At 34.3% G+C, this 16,624-nt stretch overlaps 1 protein-coding gene across 6 annotated transcripts in view; it reads left to right on the forward strand.

The window, feature by feature from the left end:
* LOC128995361 (putative protein kinase C delta type homolog) overlaps window positions 1–15,803 on the forward strand; it is an 88,829-nt gene extending 73,026 nt beyond the window's left edge. For 4 of the 6 annotated variants that reach the window (XM_054420364.1, XM_054420365.1, XM_054420360.1 and 1 more), the window contains 7 exons: window positions 5,340–5,548; window positions 8,427–8,600; window positions 9,462–9,616; window positions 9,996–10,134; window positions 11,279–11,467; window positions 13,244–13,384; window positions 13,895–15,803. In XM_054420364.1, the coding sequence (XP_054276339.1) occupies window positions 5,340–5,548; window positions 8,427–8,600; window positions 9,462–9,616; window positions 9,996–10,134; window positions 11,279–11,467; window positions 13,244–13,384; window positions 13,895–14,041 (1,154 nt within the window). In that variant the 3' untranslated portion in view covers window positions 14,042–15,803. Of the gene's footprint in view, window positions 1–4,481; window positions 4,516–5,339; window positions 5,549–8,426; window positions 8,601–9,461; window positions 9,617–9,995; window positions 10,135–11,278; window positions 11,468–13,243; window positions 13,385–13,894 lie in introns of those variants that run through there. The other 2 variants (XM_054420361.1, XM_054420363.1) reach the window with 2 other exon arrangements.
* Window positions 15,804–16,624: the final 821 nt, after the last annotated feature.

A 16,624-nucleotide genomic window follows, 5' to 3' on the forward strand; every position in this document is an offset into this window, starting at 1 on the left:
TGATTTGTAATTACAGTGCAGAAAATAGATTGTTCACTGGAGTCAACCTGTAACTTATGGGATTCACACAACTTTCATAGTTTCCTAATGACGAAAAATCCTTCAAAATAATTAGGGTCCGTTACTTTTACCTCTGTCAATAGTATGACGACTATAGTTCCAAGGCTCAGGTTGTCTCATTGTTAAATCTTCTGTTTTCTTGATGAATGTTCAACAATATTGTCATTAAAATAACCACGCACACATACAGTACAAAACCTTGCTGTCCAATCTATTTAAAATTTAATCCAATACTTATAAAAATATTTACTTTAAAAGGATCTAATTTTAAATGTTTAAACACAAAAATATCGACTGCCTCTTCAATTGTCAATAGATAGGCTGTTTATTTAGCCAAGAATAATAGTGTAATACAGTAAGCAGGGCTTAAAATAAAGCCTGATGGCCTAAGGCCAGAATAAGGTTAACAGATAGGCCGATGACCGGGGCTGCAACTTCCAAAGGTTACTATTAAAAGATTTAACGGTTGGGCAACCAATGGATGTTGAGAATTTTGTAATTGAGTTATTGCAGTAGAGAAGTTGTGTGCTTATAAAAACAAGAGCCATTATGATTTTAAATGTTACAGCTTTTATTTATGTATGGCAGTATATTGTTTGTTTATTTGCAAATTTTTAAATATTATAATTCCAAGATGTTTTGTATGAAAAAACACCAATAAGAGTACAGGAAATTGAGTTTGCCTTTATAATTCTCCTTGCCATTGTTAAAAATGTATACTATTTTTCAGGTAAACCCAAATTAAGGCTTCAGGCATAACAAACATGTTATAAAAATGTCCAACTATTCTAAAAGAAATGCTATTACTATAAATGTTGACAATTCTTTAATAATTTAAGATTAAAACAATTCGTTCAATAGTCTAAAATGGTTTCAGTCAACAAGACCTTCCTGGACTTTTTTTGCTTCAATATATGAGTACTTGTTGAATTTCTACTTGTTGTAGTCATCATAGCCTTACACTTGATCTCGTACAATGCAGGAAACAAAAGCTAAAATTTACTTAGAGTAGACACTCTCTTGAACGACATGGATTAAACACTTCTGTCTCAGTCAAAAATATATATTGGTACAGTATATCCATTCTGAATACTGGTTTAATACTGGTTGGATTAACCTTTTATCGAAATCTATAGACTTGGATTACTTTACTTGATCCTGTAATAATATAGAATAATGTCTGCGCTGGTAGTTGTATTAGCAGTTAAAAGTTACCATGGGAAAATAGTAAGGAAAAATAATCAAAGAGACGTTTTAGATCATCTGACCTAGGCTCTGTTATAAATAGATAATAAATAAAAAGGTCTTTATTTAGCAAGCCTTTACAGAAACAATTAAATTTTACGTAACAGACGAGTTGGTATACTGAAATAACAACAAGTCTCGTTATTTTCTGTTGATCACAAAATCCTTTCACAACTCTTAGAATGTTTGTAGTAAGCAATACCTATTTTACCTCATACATATTCCGAGTATGCAGGTTAGCCGCAGAAGTACTGAGTTATGCCAATAAGATATGAGTGTCATGATATTCTCAGCCGCACTGCCTAGGTTTTGGCGTGTGACTCCCTGGTATTCCGGACCTGGCAGGTTGTTGGCGTGGGCGTCCCTGCCAGAATAACATTGTCGAATAACGCCCTCTTTGTGCTAGTAAGCACTGAAGAAAGTTTCTGTCATTTAAATAACATAAATTAAAACGTGGAGGGCTTGTAAAACAAAAGAGTTTTTTTCGTCTACCTCTTTGTACAGTGTACAACCCCACAAACTTGTTATGATGTTGACTAGAAGGGTGCTCAATTTGGGAAATGCTGGAATTTGAGAAAAAGGGCTAAAAATGTAAACTTAGGCCTTACATAGTAAACCTTTATGTATTTCTCATATGCCACACATAACATCACAACATACCTCTTTTGTTCATGGATGTTTTTCTACATTTAAAACACCATAACATCGAATCTCACCAATACAACTAGTTAAAGAAAATACACAACTCAATTTTCTTGATGAAATTCAAAGCTATGTCAATGAGTGAAAGGCCATTTGACGTTGTTTAGCCTTGCCTTCTTGAATAAATTGCGTTTATTCTTTTACTATTTATAAAACCTGTTACATATGTCTATCCCTTGATGTTGCTTTATAATGTGCTTGTAGGAATATATTTTCAACTATTTGTATAAGCTGACCGACCCTGTAGGCCTGATGTTTATCGCTGTAAACATCGTAAGTTTACATTTTCCCAACAACATATGTGGCCCGACAGACTGTTGACAATTTACAAGACAACAGCGATTGTCTGTATCGTTGTGTCTTTGCCAAATTCTTACCACGAACGATGTGTCGTACTCCACTGACGCCGCTTTCAGTTCAGATAAATTTGATCTTGCGGTCACTTATTACATGGAAACAATCCATGGCGATGGAAATAACGGAGATGTTTTGGACCATTTACAATGCTGTAATTGACAGTGTCGGTGTGTTATCTGCGTTTGGCAAACTTTTATAACGTTTTAGTTAGATAGAATTGATAAGAGCCTATTTGTTTTTAAAACGTACTAAGCATATGAAGCTTAATAATTAATACTAGATATCAAAAATATGTAATGTGCAGACTCCTTTATTTTCACCCCACGCTGTAGGCCTAAATAAAACATATGATTGAAATTTCTTCAATTTGTTTTGATTTTCTGTTCATATTTAATTGTCATTTCTTCACCACCATGGCAACCCATAAGGTCCATGTTGATAAAAAAAAATGTAATCAATTTTTTTGCTTATTTTGAGCCTATTTTAAATGGATAAAGGGATTTTGTACATCTAAAGGAAAATATCTTTCTAACAGTATGCGTAGATTCTCCCTACGATGAACACGAACTGAGAAAAAAGGTTTTCAAGAAACATGCTTGCCTATTCCTCCAATTTCATTTTCAAGCCATTCTATTTATTCTTTTGTAGATATCTCAGCATCTTGTTCCACTTGCTTTACAGCTAGTGCTTTATTTTATTGTGCAACATGTGTTTCTAACGTCATTAAAAGAGTTTGAAACATTCTGCAAGTTATTCATAAGAGAGTTAGGCATTCCATTCATATTTTGCTAGTTTTAGAATAAAAATGATGATAGCTGAATTGATCATTCAACAGATTGTAGTGCTCTCAATTTCCTCATTTCTGTTGTATACACTATCATTTAAAAATTACCAAACTGTAAGGACAACTTGATGTCAATTTATTCTAACATTTTCTTCTTGAATAAATATTTAACAGCTGGTTCATATAAATGATAAGTCTATCAATTTGATTAGATATCCATGGGTATCTAATCAAATTTACTTTTGGATGCTGTAGTAGCGTCTATATCATAGACTAACCAACACAAGTAGACTTCTCATCACTTTGTAAATTTTGAAGCTTGTTTTTCATGTCTAGTTCATGTCCGGTGACGCTGATCGCTATTGTCGACGAAATATTGTTTCTATTATTTTAGGATTAATTTTATGATTTGTGCTTTACTCTTAGGTTATACAACTAGAGGTTAAGTTATTTTCTTGATTAGGTCGTTTTATTTGGTTAAATGAGGTTTTAAATGACTGAAATAACAAGAAACAAATTGTAAACCAAATTGTAAAAACTAAAAAGAATGGAGTAATTATAGATTATGTAGGCGTATAAAATAATTTTTTCGAGCGTAAGTTTTTTACTGAAATAATTTATGTGACTTACATATGATAATGATAGCTTACAATGAGTTTTTCTATCAGTTTGACTCGGTTAAAAAGTCTGCAGACTCAACAGAAATCAATAATTTACACGAGTTCGATCTGTCAGTAGCTCAAGGTTCAATTCAACTTCTTCCATTTTGATTTAAATACTGGCTAATGAGGATGGAATGTCTAGTTATATCAACACTCAGCAAATAGAATTGCAGGCAGAGTTTAATGTTGTCAAGACTTGTCATGTTGCGATGCATGAATATTAAAGCAGATTAGTTTCAGATTTGATATAATCCAGTAAATATTTTATTGGTACCGTGATAGCAATATGTTATAGAACAGCTTTTCTAAACAGACAAATTCACAAATTTGAATCTTTGTCATTATTGGATACAAGGCCTAATTATTACTCAGGGAAAATATTCTTGTGAATTTAAAATAGAGATGATTTAATGAGACATGAATATATGGATATTTTTTAAATCAAAACATTTAGCACGAAAAAGAAAATGTAAACACGAACCAATATAGACATAAACAGATATGCAATTATTTGAAATAATTAAGATTTTTAAAATTCTCATTGGTGTTAATATCTAAAAAGCTCAAAATATTTGAGTGTTTGTACTTATTATATGTTATTAAACTCTTGCATGGCTTGAAGATTTATGTTTGATCCTTCATGTTTGACTAACATGTGTCTTGTGTTGTAGCTCTAACATGCCTTAAGTCTGGACAACACTTCAGGTAAACCAATTTTTAATGACACAATTATATTAGAAGTTTTAAAAACTATTTTTGTGTAAGTAAGTAATAAATGTTATAGCTATAGTGTACGACAATGTATAAGACTTGTTCATACTCTTTCTATTGCTTTTTGCTGCTGATCGCCTGTATCAAGATATATGTGGCATAGTAATTTTAGAGTGAAATGTTTGGATTAGTAACATACTGCATTTCTTATTTGCCATAAGTTAAAGATTCTAATTCAGTCATTGGAAGAATTAAATGTTACGATTTTATCTTGTTTGGTCTACACATTAACTTTTTTTAAATATAATTTTCAAATTAATGGGTAATGTACTATTATTTGGCTCTCTAACCCTTTGTGAACTACAAGATTTGATGATACTGTAATCGTCTAAAGCCTTTGATGAACGTGGGCAAAAACCTTAATCCTGTGTTGTACTTAATTTTTTATATTAAAAAGTTATTTTAGGTTTTATTTAAAAGTATTATTCTATTATTAATGATTTAAAATATTCTCAGTTAAAAACAAAGTTTTCATTCATAAATAACACTACAAATATGTTGAATCGCTGTTAATAACTTTGCTTTCTACTATCTAAATGCATTCATTCTATGCTAGCACCAGCTCTTCAGCTGTCTTTTCACATGTTGCCGCTTAAAACTTACTTATGTATTTTTTATAAAAAACTGCTATTTTTCTGGACACTATCAATCATCTTATTTTGTTAATGTGATGAGGAAAACATTTACCTTCTCAGATAAACACCTGTTTAGGTATTCTTTTATTTAACCTTCCTAACAGTAATTGTGTTTCCGGTTAGGATCGTCCGAGTCCCGTGATCATGGCTCCCCTACACGTCGCCATAGCAATGCAGCTCTCAGCCTGGAGGAGGAGTCACACCGTCATGGTAGCGGGGCTACCGGAGCAGGCCGAGTCACTCCACCGGCCACCACCATACCAAAGTTCCGCAAATACACTATGGAGGACTTCCAGTTCCTCAAGGTGCTCGGAAAAGGCAGCTTTGGGAAAGTAAGTGTGAATGATGTGTCTTACATGTTTGTGTGAAAAGCTCTGTGCTAGGATTGTGATTGTTAGAGCAAAGGGATAAAAGCTAGCTTACCTTAAAAAAAACCAAGTATGTCATTGTATACACAGAAGACTCAGAGCACATACAATGTTTTTCCCCTGAAGGACTAGGATGGAAAACCTGCACTCAACACAAGAAATAAGCACAACTTCCTGCTAGATGCACACCACCTTAGCACTCAGTGCGAAAAGAATCCCTTGTACTAGGGTGCCGTCTCTTACTAGCTAACAAAGGACCGGAAAAGATTACCAGAGAGGAATCAGGAAGACAGCACTGTCAAATTTATGTTAAATGTCTACCGTGTTAATGTGTAAAAGTACCGTGTTGTAATGTTTTTAAGAAATTTGACGACATACAATGAATGAAATTTAACGTTATTGTTTTGAAAATGACTACATAGTAGTCGAAACTAGTTAACAGAAGGTCGTCTGAGGAATTGTTTACGTCAAGGTGTGTAACCTGTTATAACATCATTAACTTTTTCAATGATCGCAGCCAAATCTTAAAAATGATTGTCGTGAAGACAGGATCATTGTCTTTCGCAGTAAAAAAGAATCATCGTTGTCCTCCGCGATCGAGTGAAAGCATAAATTTCTTGATCCGGAAATCTTTGCAGATGTATTCTGTGATCGTGATGGTTTAAGCTTGACTCGACTCAGCCTATTTTATATCAAACACCTCATATTTTGTTAAAAATCCAATCTTTACCTTTTTTCATAATCCAAATGTGTTTCAGTACCAATTTATTTGGATATTTGGTGTTTGACCGTACAGTAGACTCTCGCTCATCCGGACTAATGTGGCGGACGTCCGGTCCGGATTACGAAAAATCCGGACTATCGAGAGTCGAGCAAATACACAGTACTGTATATAGCCGTTTTTTCAATTTAGTTCCAGGTCCACAGTAATGATAGCACGGGAATATGCACATCCTCCGGTAATAATCTTTACGGCCGAATTTTGTTCCAGGTCCACAGTAATAATAGCCCGGGCTTATGCAGTATGCACTTCCACCGGTAATAATTTTTACCACCGTGTTATCCGATTTTTTTCATTATTCGAGGTAGTCTCGGTCCCGTTTTGCTCAGATAATTGGACTTCTACTGTACTGTGCCGCTAAAAAAAATCGATCCGGACTACCGGGAGTCCGGACAAGGCCGATCCGGATGAGCGAGAGTCTACTGTAACTAGGTTAAGTCTTGACACAACACTAAACTCAATGTTTATGTGAATAATTATTGATTGACTTTGTCAAGTGTAAACTCTGATAATTTGTGGATTTGTTATTTTAATAAAGAACCAAGAAAATCAGACAGATCAAGTCTTCAAGATTTAGATCAAGAGCATTTTTTTAATTTGAAGCTACCCTATGATTGTTCTGCGAACACAGTTTATTGTTGTTTAGTTATTAGCCTTATAAGATTTGGTAAGATTATTATACCTAAGAAATCAATTTTAGAACATAGTAGCAGCCAGCGTCATTTCGTGACTTAAAGAACCGTGATATATTTGAATTAATTTACAATTTTCTATTTGTCATCATTATAATCACCAAATCCCTATTATTTGCATCGCGTGCCCTATTATTCCCCTTGTATGTGTGTGATCTTCTGCTCTTCGAAACATCTTATAAAAATTACAAATACTAATTAAACATACTATGAAAACACAAAATCTAACGTAAGTAGTTTTCTTCTTTACATTTTAAATTAATAACATAACAATATTTCACTTGAATTCACTCAACCACTATCTCAGGAAAATTAGTAAGTATTTCACTAAACAACTTGTTTGAAAATGTAAAAATTTATCATTGGCCTTTTACCCTTGCCAAGTAACTATGTTGGTTGAATAAAATAACTAGGAAAATGTAAACAAAACACTTGTAGCTTGTGTTTATAACAAGCTATCCACAGTATACTAATAAATAAATTATAATATAATAAATTACTAATGTTTAAAATATTAAATTACAAAATACAGTACAGCATACAACATGTGTGTGTTGTTGGTACATCATTTGGTTGTATCAATTGAGCAAAGACTACACTAAAGATTTGATTGTTTGTGGATGTTCTAAGTAATTGTATTTAAAAATTAGGGGAAGAATATGGTTGCAATTTTAGGAAAAGATAATTTTGGAGCCAACAAATCTATTGGTGGACCCTGAGGCCTATTGCAGGGAATGTGAATGTTACTGAAAAAAAAACTGATTTGGTAACTAAAAGTCTTAGCACTACACTGATGAGGAATTAATTGGCGGTAATAGATTTTATCATAACAATATTCCAAGTAAATCAACTACATCTGGGGGTTTAGTTGCCATAAAACTATCACAGTATGCTAAATCCCAATGAAAAAAGAGACAGGATCTCAATTTCTTTAGAAGTAGTAGCGCAAAAGTGAAAATCGTTGTGACAAGCAATTGAAACTAATATGATTTTGTTTATACTGTATGATATTTTTATCTGCTGTCATCGGTGAGTGTAAAAGTCGAACAATGGGTTTCAATGACTATAGGAGAGAAACATTATATTCAAGTAGCACTTAAACTTAGTAAAGATAAAAAGTGTATCTTTTTTAAAAAAACACTTTTTAAAATTGCATACTTTTACAGAGTACAACATTACAGAGTTGTTTCTTATTTCAACGATCAAATGTCTATGGTTTGTAATAAAAATGTTTTTCGTAAATTATAAAATGTGTTTGTGTACGATATTTTTTCAGCGATTAAACCCAATCAAACAATTCACCCAATTAACTGAGCAAGGCTTGGTCCCCCGGTACTAGATTACTGAACTTGATGCTGTTTTCTGGCAGGTATTGCTCGCAGAGCTTCGCGGCACTCAGTATTACTACGCTGTGAAGTGCCTCAAGAAAGACGTGGTGTTGGAAGATGATGATGTTGAGTGCACTTTGATTGAGCGCAAAGTCTTGGCATTGGGGACCAACCACCCTTACCTCTGCCATCTCTTCTGCACTTTCCAGACTGAGGTCAGGACCTTACTAAAGATCAGTTCAAGTTTAGGTGTTCAGTGTTTAGTTTATGAGTTGATTGATTTATATCAACTTTATAGGATGCTGATCCTTAACGCTAAATATAGTAAGACTCATTTATTGAAAAGTCCAATGATTAATGACAAGTGGGTCAAATTTTAATCCTTCAATTAAGAAATAGTATAGTGTAGTACAGGTCCATCCACTGTCAATTAAAAGTACGATTGAACCCTTTTGTTGTTTTTCTTAATAGGCCTAGTCCAGATGAATGTCACTTTTTATGTTTGTAAGAATAAAAGATGTTTTCTTGCACTATTAAAACCTGTACACTTCTACTGAAAATACTTATGAGAGTCGTTTTGATTGGACTTGAAGACTGGTCAAAACCTATCAGTTAAACGTATTTGATTCATACTATAGATTTAACGTCTATAGCATTATAGGAAGTTGCAGGTTTAGATGACCAATGTTCTAAAACAATCAATGTCCAGTTAGATCAATGTAAAAGGAGATTTTTAGTAGATCAATAACTTGTAGAGTTCAAAACACATCATTAGATCATTCCCATTTACCCATTGGGACTTATACCAGCTGGTTCAAGGGAAATAATAATGTTATTTTGTCCGTAGAGCTTATCGGATATCAAGCAGTTTGGTCCTAAAATTAATTAACACCAATGTTGAAATTCACCTTAGAGACAGTTTACCAAAACAAAGCCTCCCATTCTCAGAATCGAATCGGCAAGCTTCTGTTTAGTAAAAGTCAAAAGTGCATTATAACTACAAAGTAGCTGCATGTTTTCTTGTTTACTGTCAGAACATGTTTGGTATTCATGTTATAAATCCATATGATTTACAGTCGCACCTGTTCTTTGTCATGGAGTACCTCAACGGAGGTGATCTCATGTTCCATATCCAACAGCAAGGGAGGTTTGATGAAGGCAGAGCCAGATTTTATGCAGCAGAAATAGTTTCTGGTCTCAAGTTTCTACACAAGAAAGGAATCGTTTACAGGTAATAAACTTGAGGACCTTTGTTGTGTGGTGCTCAGCTTTGTCCTGATTCTAACAAGTCACCAGAACCTTGCGAACTTGTGTTACCTGTTGCGTAAGATCCAACAGCTCAGCATTGTATGGGTTATAAAACTAAGCACATTTTTTACACACCAGAGTATGTCTGGACATTTTACAATGTTTGAACCATACTTAGTGTTTGCAAAATATGGTGTTTTACTATTTCATGTTAGGCAGTACTCTGGCTGCGTCAGATCCAAAGTGTCAACCGTTCAACACGTACCAAGCAACCTTGAGAATAAATATGACATTTTAAGGACTTTTAAACGTTGACAATATACTTACAACTTTTCACTTTGACTGAGCAATGCCATTTCCAGAGACCTGAAGCTGGACAACATCCTGTTGGACTTTGATGGCCACGTGAGGATTGCAGACTTTGGCATGTGTAAGCTGCAAATATACCTGGACAGGACGGCCGACACGTTTTGTGGCACACCTGACTATATGGCACCTGAGGTACGGAAGTTTAGATTCTTAGTTTTTAAATTGTTATTAATCATATGGTGTAAAAACCAACAGTATGTAATTATAATTTGAAAAATTGACTCTTGACACCTTTGATCTTCCTCAAAAACGTTTTAAGAAGTTTATACAGGTATACGATATTGCTCAGGGGACTCAAAATGAATGCAGGATATCCAAAAAAGAATGCTATGATTTGAAATGGTCATTTCTTAGGGTCTGTCCAAGATAACTAATAAACTATATAAATGATTTAATTGGAGTTAAAATAGCTAAGTTTTGTTTTCCGATGTAAAGGGAGGAAATGTGGACCTTGACATGCGCAAAACAGGTACACAGTGGCAGGCCGCAGTTGTGACTCACACACCTGACGCCAGTCGCCAGTTAAGAGTTACGATACAGCACATCAGAAGCGTCACTGTGTTCTGTGGTTTGTGGAGTTTAAATTGATTGTCAGTTTGCAGCGTCAGTTTTGAGTTTTGTATTGAGGGCAAAATTCACCCGATGATAAATAAATTTGTTGCTGGTTTAACCAGTTTTGTGACACAGGAAGATTTTGGAAGTACATTTACCTGGCCAGCCAAAAACAAGTGATGACAAAGTCGATGAAATCTGACAAACCTGCATCAGAGGCCTGAAAAAATTGATTGCCCGACAAAGTCTGCAGTTAAACATACCTAAATCGACACTTTGTGATGTTCTTGTAAAATATTGAGACCTACCAATAATCACCCTAAGCATACAGATTTTGCCAGTTATATGCTCAATAATATTGAAGACAACCAGAACTTAAGGTACTCCTCAATTTGACTATTAAATCGCTTAATTATCTTCTATCGTCAATGGGTGTGTTAGTCTAGTGGTTAGCGTCTCTAACTTTGGTGCGGACGGGTTCGATTCCCGGCACACCCACAAAACATATTGGGTTTGGACCGCTTTCCCAAAAAGCGTTTGAATAACACGAACAGTCTCTGTTACATCACCTCTGAAAAAGGCCACTAGCGTAGACAATAATAAAAGTCCCCAAGCAACAGCTGTTTAAAATCCCAGCCTTCTCGTTCAGACCCTGCCCAGGGACTACAGTAACTCTAAACCTTTCAGCTCGACATAACATTCTCATTGTGATGTTTGTCACCAGATCTTGAAGGGACTGAAGTACAACCAGTGTGTGGACTGGTGGTCGTTTGGTATCCTGATGTATGAGATGTTGGTGGGAGAGAGTCCCTTCAGTGGGTGTGACGAGGATGACTTGTTCTGGTGTATCTGCAACCGTCAGCCGCACTACCCTCGCTTCATCACACTGGAGGCTAAGCGCATTCTAATGCAGGTTTGTGGCTTACTGTTATTGTCCTAGTATCGTTTATCAGTGATTGGGCAGTGTACAGCATATGATCGGTTTTACCAACATTAAAATCTCCAGTGTTTGCCTTCAAATTAGGAGCATCTCCTGTGTTTGTAGTAAAATCTTGATTATATCTTGCATAGTCAAGTCATTGAAACGTCATAAAATGTTGATTGCACTAATCTTGCAAACAGCTTTAAGATCACTATAATGTAGAGAGATTCCTGTCTTGAAATTATTGATTATGAAATACCACCAGTGAAATAAGAAATAAAGTTAAAAAAATTGTTAGGCCTATAGCTATAATACAGGGTGACACAAAGGAACCGGACGTTTTTTAAATAAGTAGTACGCAGTAGTTAAATGGAATAAAATGGTTTTAATACTGTACATAGTGAGGTAAACATTTGCCATTTGTTACAAAACAGTCATTTTTTGAAAATGACGTCATGCATATGGTGGCCATGTACTTCTCTACAAATGTTCATTCTGGTCTGAAAATCATCTGTAACTCCGGTCAGGAGGTCTTGCTCAATGCCATTGATATCTTCTGTGATTCCCAACTTCAAATCCTCTAGAGTGCGTGGTTAGTGAGTATAAAAACGATCCTTAAGAAACCCCGAAAGGAAGTAATCACTAAAGGACAAGTCAGGTGACCTTGGCGGCCACGGTATGTCACCAAAGAGAGAAATCACCTTGTTAGGAAACATTCATTCAATACAGCTCTCACTCTGGCGACGTTTTCGTGTGTTCTTGAAGTTCTAGAAGCCTGGTGGTTTCTTTCTTGTTAAATTTCCAGTTGTTCGGAACCCTGAAACCCACCATTTAGCGTATTTCGGCTTGAAACCGTTCCATGGCGTTCAATATTAAAATGTCGACTAAATTCCCACTGGGTTTTGACGATGGATTCACCATTTTGGACCGAAGTTTCGTATGCGAAAACGCGATGGTCTAGGGTCCACTAAGCCATTTCAACAAAAATGGCAAGCCTCACTGAAGGTAATGACATAACCTCAATCTTCCTACAACGTGCGACAACAATGGGACAGCTGTTTAAAAAACGTCCGGTTCCTTTGTGTCACCATGTATAAGACTTGTTTATTATTATTTCCATTTTTCATGCACCAATTACATTTTTTAAAAGGTCCAAACACTGTTCTTGCTACTACTGTATGTAAAATCAACTTGTTGTTATAAAGTATAATCATGGACAAAAAGAATTTAATTTAGACAGACAGCAGTGCTGCGGTTAGCATGCCAACCCCGTACGAAAGAACGGTACTCTGCTAGTTGTATATATAATTCAAAAATTGTTATGAATAATTATTCAATAAACCTTTTTAGCAAATTCAAATCCCTTTTAAAAAATTGTTGTGTATCTTAATGTGTAGTGTACAGGGTGTCTAGTAGTTTAAACCCAAATTGGCTAGTTAGATTTTTTCATTGCTGCATTATTATTTTCTTAATTTAAAAGTTAAAAACATCCCATTATCTTAAAAAGACTTAATATCATAAAGACAGGGGTTGGTGTAGTTTAACCAAATTATTTCAAACATTTGGTAAAATTATAAAAATAATTTATCGGTATCAAGAATTGAGAATAGATTTTTTCAGGTCTCAGTATCGAGAATTGATAAATTTTTGCATCAACACATCACTAATTGTTGAAAAAACTAGTCTGGAATTAGTCTTAAATTTAAAAATGGAAATAAACTAGACACCCTGAGTGTAATTTCTGACCAGAACTTGTTTGTTCATCAGTTGCTAGAGAAGGAGGCCAGCAAGAGACTAGGGTCTTGTGAGAACGGAGCTCTGGAGGTGATGGCTCATCCGTTCTTCAACGGCTTGGACTGGGATAGACTCGAGCGCAGGGAACTTGTGCCTCCCTTCAAGCCTAATGTTGTAAGTGCACCTTGATATATTGTGTGTCGATTCCATCTCAATTTTGACAGAAAATACTCTGTAATTGATTTCAGTAACATCATAATCATTAATTATCAATCATTGAGATGGGAATGCCAGCGAGGTGCGTATTTTGTATCTGTGTAGCTTTGTTTTATTAGCCAGGATCATTAATTTAAAGCCCAATAATCAGGGACACCTGTCTCCAGTTTCGAACCATCAAAAAGCTACTACTATGTAATGCCGTATCACATTGTGATCTGGCATTCCTCCTCTATGCTAACCTTAACGGTTTAGGAATATTTTATTAATGACCATTGACATTGTGCTCACATACGAGCAAAAGCATTCTCCTTTATTGTGAAAACTTACTCACCATTACCACTTTGGAATTCCCTTAATCATCAGAGTACAGGATATGTTGTAATTCATATTAAGCTAACTGGTGAACTGGTGATCAATTACCAGCCAAATCATAATTTTAACAAGTAATTCCTACCTTGTTTTCAGAAGCACCCATTGGACGTTCACTATTTTGACAAACACTTCACGGCCGAGCGAGCTTGTCTTACGCCGATCGATCCTTCCATTCTGCAATCGATGGATCAAACGCAGTTCCAAGGGTTCAGCTACACCAATCCCAATGTCACTGACTAGTCCAATTGATTGGTAAACAAACATGAACACTTACATACACACACATCACTACCTAGATGTCTAATGTAACAGTATAAAGTACCGTAGTCAAAAATGTTTAGTCAAGTTGTTTAGGTGTATCGGTATAGGAATGTCTTTTTAAGCTTAAAGTTGAAGGAGCAATCATTACCATTGTACTATCTTTAGTTCTGTTACTTTTAACTGTATAACATGGTGTGTTGAGTCGAAGAAGTTGGAAGGTTGAAGTCTTACGAAGGGTACCAAATGACTTCAGGGTTCTTGGAGATAATAACCAATTTACTTTGTTAATGGTTTAGGATTTAAAATCTTTGCTAGTCTGAAAAAAATGGTTGAATATCATTTGACACTGTCAATCTTATGTCTGGTGTTATTTTCTGTAAAGTTGTTGAAACTTGGATTTTGTTTGTACCTTAACTTGCCAATTAAGTATCTTTGAAAACCACATTTATTTATTTATCTGTGAAGAGTCAAAACTTTGCCTCGTTGATATTAACGTAGCATTACTTAAATGATACTCAATCTAGTCAGTTGAGCTGTAAAATCTTTTTAATTGTATATTTTAACTGTGGAAATTAACATTATTAATTGTTTGTGAAAATATAGCATTACCTCATACCTAGTCATCTATAATTTGTAATATTACTTAATGATCAAATTACATTTTATTTATTACTAGGAATTCTAGGTTTTAGAAAAGTAATGCTTGCATTAGACATGAGTTTATTATTTTTTTTTTTTTTATTAGTCATAAATTATTTATACCAGGTGGTTTTAAGCGTTGGAAATTTGAATGAAATATAAACTGGGATTTTGATTTTGTAGTATTTGTACTCACTAAAATTAGAATAATACATGTAAATTAACAAAAATAATAATGTGTATATAGCCATAGAGTAGAATAGTAATTTTTGTACGTTTATTTTTGTGGTTTGCTTATTAATATTTTTATAACCAGCTATGGTAAAATGTTGTCAAACGTGATTAAAAAACATTAACAGTTTTTTTTTTACTGTTTGCTTTTTCAGAAAGAGAAAAAGTTGTGAAACGGTTACAAAGATAATTTTACCCAGCAAGTCATACAACAAATATTGATTGTGATGCAATTTTGCTATATGGTTTTATGTAACATATGTGTCACAGTAATTAACGGATAGTCCTTTTCTGTTTAAACGCAAATAGTCAATGACACAACCCTTCCCCATTGCTCTTACCTCCTTCCGAAAGTTAAGGCATAGGTAACATTTGTTTTTCCAATGTTCGTAAAAAAAACTTCAACAGGAAAGGATTGTTTTGTTTCTCCTGCAAACTTAAATATGTTCTTCTGTGCATGTCTCACTCCGTGTTTTGTTAAAAAAAAGTATTAAGAGGTCTTAAAAAGTAAGATTTAGTAAACATTCAAATCAATTTGTTTGGTTTGACTAATGTGTATGATTAAAGAATTTACCATGTTGTAGGTTTTTAACAAAATGAGTTTTGATGGTCTCAGAATTTTAACAAACAACCAAATGTTATCTTAAACATCGATAAATGTTATATGCGGTTGTTTAGTTACACAACAATAGTTGTTTTAATGTTCCTTGATTTTAGTTGTATATACTGTAGTGTTATAGATTAACAATTGCATTAAAATGTGTACTTGCCTATTTTAGATATATTTTATATGTTTTAGTGTTTATTTTTTGATAGCTTGAAAATGTGTTGTTATGATAGATTAAGTTAAATAAATGATTTTGTTTTGCAATCTGAGGTGTTTATTACCTAAGTAATTATCTTGTACATATTTGACTTGAAGCACTTAAGTTTGAGATGAGCCCAGGGGCTGATCCTAATAATGATGTCAGTTAAAGTGAGGTTAAATAACATTATTTTATCTCAAAACAATTGCTTGCGTTTGTGTTGTGTGTATGAAGATCCTGGTCAATATCCATAAAGAAAGAAACTTGTGATAGTTTGATCACATATCCACACACATCATAATAAAGTAGAAAACCTCAGGATAAAATAAGACAAGTTTTATTCTTGACAAGAATGAATAAATTTACTTCTCATACTCTGACATTTACATACAGAAGTCATGACTATTTTCAATGATGGGGTATAAAAGTCCAGAGCATCAATGTGCTCATTAGGTCTGCAAAACCTTAATGATAGATTACTGCCTGTGCTGGAGGGGAGTCCTTGTTTTTTGTTAATCGTCAAAATGGAGACTTTCCAATTTAGGTAATTTTGCTGTCCCAACCAAAACCCTTTATACAAGTCCTTTTGGCCAATTTGTCATTCTCAACTAAGTTTCCTCATAAGTACATTATTTATGTCTCCAAACTATGACAAGACTGTGAAATCGTTGGTTAGCAAAAATTAGCAATTTGAAGAGAGAGTCAGTAGCTGTTCAGTAATTTTTTGTTAAAATTCTATTTTGCTTTTTGAATTGTTTAATGTTTATTACAAACAATTTCTACTAACCATCATGGGTGAATTTCACAGGCAACATGTTACCCAACGACAATCTGACTCCTTGCTCTGGAAAAACTGGAATGTCTGACAATCGTCGCTCTATAAACA

This window comes from Macrosteles quadrilineatus, unplaced genomic scaffold, assembly GCF_028750875.1.
Source record: "Macrosteles quadrilineatus isolate MER2022 unplaced genomic scaffold, UCM_ALF_1.0 Scaffold_5__1_contigs__length_97177068, whole genome shotgun sequence".
Taxonomy (NCBI): Eukaryota; Metazoa; Arthropoda; class Insecta; order Hemiptera; family Cicadellidae; genus Macrosteles; species Macrosteles quadrilineatus.